Source organism: Cebus imitator, unplaced genomic scaffold, assembly GCF_001604975.1.
Source record: "Cebus imitator isolate Cc_AM_T3 unplaced genomic scaffold, Cebus_imitator-1.0 Scaffold196, whole genome shotgun sequence".
In the NCBI taxonomy this organism is placed as follows: domain Eukaryota; kingdom Metazoa; phylum Chordata; class Mammalia; order Primates; family Cebidae; genus Cebus; species Cebus imitator.
In genome coordinates, this window is record NW_016107511.1 from 2,001,321 (window position 1) to 2,007,694 (window position 6,374).

A 6,374-nucleotide genomic window follows, 5' to 3' on the forward strand; every position below is an offset into this window, starting at 1 on the left:
ATGGAGTCTCACTAGGTCATCCAGGCTGGAGTGCAGTGGCGCAATCTCAGCTCACTGCAACCTCTGCCTCCCGGGTTCAAGTGATTATCCTACCTCAGCCTCCCAAGTAGCTGGGATTCCGTGCCTGCCACCATGCCCAGCTAATTTTTGTACTTTTAGTAAAGATGGGGTTTCACCATGTTGGCCAGGCTGGTCTCGAACTCCTGACCTCAAGTAATCTGCTGGCCTTGGCCTCCCAAAGTGCTGGGATTACAGCCACGAGCCTGGCTTAAACTTTTTCAATAAGGACAAATTTTTATTACTTCATATAGGAAAAGCAGGATAAAAACTTCCTTTATCAATGTTCAGACTAATCAGTTAGTGTCCTGACACCTTCATTAGTGACTGGGGAGGGTTGTTTTTGTTTGTCGTTTTTTCCTATCATGGATTTATGGTTTTTCATTTACTTGTTACAAGTCCTTTATCAAATATGTGTTTTGCAAATTTTTCTTCCTAGTTTGTGGCTTACCTTTTTATTTAATTAACACTTCTTTCACAGAGCTGAAGTTTTAAATTTATTTTGAGATGGAGTCTCCCTCTGTCATACAGGCTGGAGTGCAGTGGTGCCATCTCGGCTCACTGCAACCTCCGCCTCCCGGGTTCAAGCGGTTCTCTTGCCTCAGCCTCCCGAGTAGCTGGGGCCACAGACGTGTGCTACAACACCTAGCTAATGTTTGTATTTTTAGTAGAGACAGGATTTCACTGTGTTGGCCAGGATGGTCTCAATCTCTTGACCTAGTGATCTGCCCACCTTGGCCTCCCAACCAAAGTGCTGGGATTACAGGCGTGAGCCACCACACTTGGCCTTGAGGTTTTTAATTTTAATGAAGTTCACAATCAATTTTTTTCTTTCATGAATTATGCTTCTGGTGCGGTATTTGAAACTCATCAACAAACCAAGATCACCCAGACTTTCTAGGCTATCTTCCAGATTTTTTATAGTTTATATTTTACATTTAATTCTCTACAAATTTGCCTACTCTAGACATCTCATACAAGTGGATTTGTTCAACAGTTTTGCCTTTTTTTGTCTGATTTATTCACTTACATAATATTTTCACGGTTTATCTAGGTTATATTAGGTATCAGAATTTAATTCCTTTTTCAGGCTGATTTGTATTTCATTGCAGGTATATATATTACATTTGGTGTATCCGTTTATAAAAATGTTATTTATTTATTTTTTGAGACAGGGTCTCGCTTCATTACGCAGGTGGTAGTGCAGTAGTGCTATCATAGCACACTGCAGCCTCAACCTGCTGGGCTCAAGCGATTCTCCTATCTCAGTCTCCCGAGTAGCTGGGGCTGCAGGTGTGTGCCACCATGCCTGGCTTATTTTTATACTTTTGTGGAGACTAGGTCTCGCCATGTTGCCCAAGCTGGTCTTGAACTCCTGAGCTCAAGCAATCTGCCTATCCCAGCCTCCCAAAGTGTTGGAATTACAGGAATTACTGTGCCTAGCTTATAAAAGTTTTTAAATTTTTATGAATTCTAGTTTTTCTATTTTTTATGTTTTGTTGCTTGTGCTTTTGATGTTTTACCTAAGGCTTTGCCTAACCCAAGGGTCATAAAGATTTACTCCTATACTTTCTTCTAAGAATTGTACAGTTTGGGCTCCTATATCCAGGTCTTTAATACATTTCAGTTAATTAAAAAATTATTTGTTTTAAGTGATGGGGTCTTTCTATGTTGCTGTGTTACCCAGACTCAAATGCCGTAGCTATTCACCGGTACAGTGATGGCTCACTGTGCCCTCAAACTCCTGGGCTCAAATGATTCTCCACCTCAGCCTCCCGAGTACCTCGGACAACAGGCATATGCCACAGAACCCAGCCGGTGGGTTAATTTTTTATGTATGGTGTGAGATAGAAGTTCAGATTCATTTTTTCGCAGGTGATACCAGTTGTCACAGCACCATGTGTTAAAACGACTGTTCTTTTTCCATTGTATTGTCTGGGCAGCCTGGTTGAAAATCAATTGATCGTAATTTTAAGAGTGTATTTCTTGACTCTCAATTCTGTTCTATTGATTGCATATCTACCTTTATTGTTATTTTTTTGAGACAGGATCTTGCTCTGTCACCCAGGCTGGAGTGTGGTAGTACTGTCAGCACTTGAGCGTCCAGGCTCACGTGATCCTCCCAACTCAGCCCCCCAAGTAGCTGGGACCACAGGTGCGCACCACTACACCTGGCTAATAATTTTTTTTTTTAAATTTTTTGTAGAGACTGTGTTTCACCGTGTTGCCCAGGCTGGTCTTAAACTCCTGGGCCCAAAGGATCTGCCTGCCTCAGCCTCCTAAACTGCTGGGATTATTGGCATGAGCCACCATGCCCAGCCATATATATTTATATATCTTTAAACCAGTACTAGCTAGTTTTGATTGCTGTAACTTTGTATTAAATTTTGACATGGAAAGTAGGAATGCACCAACTTTGTTCTTTTTCAAGATAGTTTTGATTTTTTGATTCCCTTACATTTCTTTATTAATCTTAAAATTAGCTTGCTAATTTCTGCCAAAAAAAAAAAAAAGAATAGATCAAGCCAGGTAAGAGCTAAGATTTGATAGGGATTGTGTTGAATCGGTGACTTTGTTGGTGTTGCTGTAAAGGACTACCCGAGGCTGGGTAATTTATCAAGAAAAGAGGTTCATGTGCTTCACAGGTGTGCAGGCTGTACAAGAGGCATGGCACCCGCATCTGCATCTGGTGAGGGCCTCAGGCTGCTTCCGCTCCTGGGAGAAGGGGAAGGGGAGCCAGTGTGTGCAAAGACCACGTGGCAAGGTGGGGCGGGTGCTATCAGGCTCCTCTAACAATCAACTTTCATGGGAACTCTAGTTTGAGACAGGTTATCCCTCGGTTGCCCAGGCTGGTCTCGATCTCCTGGCCTCAAGCAGTTCTCCCACTTCAGCCTCCCAAAGTGCTGGGATTACAGGCATGAACCACTGTACTTGGCTTCTTTAATTTTTTTAAACAATGTTTTGTAGTTTTCTCCACACAAGTCTTACACTTCTTTTGGTTAAAATTGTTTTTAAGAATTTTATTCTTTTTGATGCTTTTGATGCTATTGTTGATGAAATTGCTTTGCTAACTTCATTTTTTTTTTTTTTTTTTGAGACGGAGTCTCGCTCTGTCACCCAGGTTGGAGTGCAGTGGTGTGATCTTGGCTTACTGCAACTTGTACCTCCCAGGTTCAAGCAATTCTCCTGCCTTAGCCGTCTGAGTAACTGGGATTACAGGCATGCGTCACTACGCCCAGCTAATTTTTTGTATTTTCCATATAGGTGGGGTTTCTCCATGTTGGCTAGGCTGGTCTCAAACTCCTAACCTCAAGTCATCCACCCACCTCGGCCTCCCAGAGTGTTGGGATTACAGGCATGAGCCACTGTGCCTGGCCTAATTTCATTTTTGGATTACTCATTGCTAGTGTATATTTAGAGTTGACTTTTGTATATTAGTTTTATTTCCTGCACATATGCTTGATTCACTTATCATAGTTCTAATAATTTTTAAGTGGGTCCCTTAGGATTTTCTGTATATAAGGTGTTCTCTGCAAATACAGATAGCTTTAGTTCTTCCTTTCCAAATGAGATGTTTGTTTTATCTAATTGCACTATCAAAACCTCAAGTACAGTGTTGAATAGATACAATGCTGAGACTGAACATCCTTGTCTTGCTCCCGATCTTAGAGGGAAGATATTTTAACCATTAAATATACTTTATTTGCTTTTAAAAGGCATAATCTAAAATACTTTTTGGACTTAATTGAAAATATAGAAAGTTTTGTTGTTATTGCAGCTTTGAAAAATGTAGGTCCAGCCAGTCTCATAAGACATCTTTAGGTGTGAATATAAAATTCCTGAACATTCTTTCTTAGCTGCTCTCTGGATGCAGTGTGTTTGACAATGTGAAGCCCGTGCTGGGTCTGGTTGGCTAAGCTGCCACTCTCCCTGTGCTGCTGTTCCGGCTCTGACTTTCTTTCTCTAGCTCATTGGCCGCTCAGGGTCGCATCTGGAAGCAGGTGGAGATGGGCTATTTCAGCCCTGGCAGTCTGTTGACTATGCATTGAGCTGCATCCTGGAATCTCTGGGTGTTAGGAGTGGGTGAAAGGTTCGTAAGTATATATTTTAAGGCAGTATAGCCTCATTACGTAAAATTTGGGCAAGAAAATCACCCATAAGTCTACACTTTAACACACAATTTTAAATACTCATTTTCAGCCCAGCGCGGTGGCTTATGCCTGTAATCCTAGCACTTTGGGAGGCCAAGCCGGGCGGATCACCTGAGATCAGGAGTTCGAGACCAGCCTGGCCAATGTGTCGAAACCCTGTCTCTACTAAAAATACAAAAATTAGCCGGGTGTGGTAGTGGGTGCCTGTAATTCCAGCTACTTGGGAAGCTGAGGCAGGAGAATTGCTTGAACCTGGGAGGTGGAGATTGCAGTGAGCTGAGATCATGCCACTGCACTGCACAGCCTGGGGGACAGAGTGAGACTTTATCTCTAAATAAATAAATAATCATTTGCAGCCTTTTCCCACATACAGAATGTATCTTGTTATAGTTGTTGACCCTACATGGTTTTGTATCCATTCATTTTATTTAATATTCATTTTCCAGTAGTATTTGTGCTGTAGAGTTATAATGTCATGTTCCCTCAAGTACGTATCCTAATTTATTTAACCATTGTGATGCTGTCTGACATTTATGTTTTCCCACAGAAAACTGTGTTCACTGCAGTGAACACATTTATGCATGTGTTTTTTTTCTTTCTTTAGATTATTACCTTAGAATAAGTTTCCCAATAAGAAGTAATTAGATGCAAGGTTAGAACCTTTTTTTTTTTTTTCTGAGAGTCTTCGCTCTGTTGTCCAGGCTGGAGTGCAGTGGCATATTCTTGGCTCACTGCAACCTCCATCTCCCGGGTTCAAGCGATTCTCCTGCCTCAGCCTCCCAAGTGGCTGGGACTGCAAGTGCCCACCACCACACCCGGCTAATTTTGGTACTTTTAGTACAGATGGGGTTTCACCACGTTGGCCAGGGTGGTCTCAAACTCCTGACCTCAAATGATCCACCTGTCTTGGCCTCCCAAAGTGCTGGGATAGGCGAGAGCCACCGCTCCCAGCTGGTCAGGACCATTTAATGATTGCTGATGCATATGCCTGACTTGATTTGTCAAACGATGTATCAGTTCACCTTGTGAAGTATTTTCAGCACAACCTTTAGGATGGTTGGACAGTATGGTGTCTTAAATTGCCAAGTGAAGACTGGGTGCGGTGGCTGACACCTGTAATCTCAGCACTTTGGGAAGCTGAGTCAGGTGGGTTACCTTAGGGCAGGAGTTTCAGACCAGCCTGGCAGGAGAATTGCTTAAACTCGGAAGGCGGAGGTTGCAGTGAGCCAAGATTGCGCCGCTGCACTGCTGCCTGGGCAACAGAGTGACACTCTGTCACCAAAAATAAAAAATAAATAAATTGCTAAGTGAAAGTGGTATGAAATTAATCTCCATGTATTTTTTTTATTATTCAATGTAATTTATTGATGGTAAATGTGAAAATTCATTTGGAAAATTAGTAAGCTTAATTAAAAATATATAACATGTAAAAGAAAAAAACCAATCAACCAACCCGGGTGTCTGACATACTTCGCTCTTTTCCTGGCAGCCTGCCGATGTTCACCGTGCTCCGGAAATTCACCATTCCACTTACCCTACTTCTGGAAACCATCATACTCGGGTGATTTTGTTTTTCCTCCGTTCTTCCAGTGTGTCTCCCATCCACTGCGTTTCTTTTGCCCAGCAAATTCTAGTGGCCGTTGCTGGTTGCAATAATTTAAGGACCAATGGTTTATTCACTTAACGGGATTTGCTGCTTCTGTGATTCCCTACGAACTTAATGAGGGATTTTTAAAAAGTTGTAATTTTACCGTAGACAAATAATACATGTTTATGGTAGAAAATCATAAGGAAGAAAGAAGAAAAACACTCCAAAACAGACACGAATATGTATCAGCACTTGTTTGGTATATAAACTGGCTCCTGTTTCCTGAGCCAGATGAAATATATACCAATTTTGGAACGCCAAAGAGAATTGTCCATGCGTACATACAGGATAGGTGTGCAGGGTATTGGGATGTCCGTTCTGATGCAGTGGTTATAATATATCAGAAGAAGTTAATTTTTATATTGTTGGTATAAAATTTCTCACAAGGATATTTAGTCTGATGTCTAAAAAGGTGATTCTTGATTTTGCTGGGAGGATTATTAGAAATGAATTTTGGGCCGGGCGCGGTGGCTCAAGCCTGTAATCCCAGCACTTTGGGAGACCGAGGCGGGTGGATC

The 6,374-nt window shown here is 41.9% G+C and overlaps 1 protein-coding gene across 9 annotated transcripts in view; it reads left to right on the forward strand.

Annotated features, from left to right (window-relative positions):
- Window positions 1-6,374, forward strand: part of SLC35D2 (solute carrier family 35 member D2) — a 69,116-nt gene that overhangs the window by 22,860 nt on the left and 39,882 nt on the right. For 6 of the 9 annotated variants that reach the window (XM_017547185.2, XM_017547187.1, XM_037745240.1 and 3 more), the window contains one exon: window positions 5,698-5,769. The exons of the other annotated variants lie outside the window; for them this stretch is intronic. In XM_017547185.2, coding sequence (XP_017402674.1) covers window positions 5,698-5,769 — 72 coding nt within the window. The remainder of the gene's footprint in view (window positions 1-5,697; window positions 5,770-6,374) is intronic. 9 annotated transcript variants of the gene reach the window in all.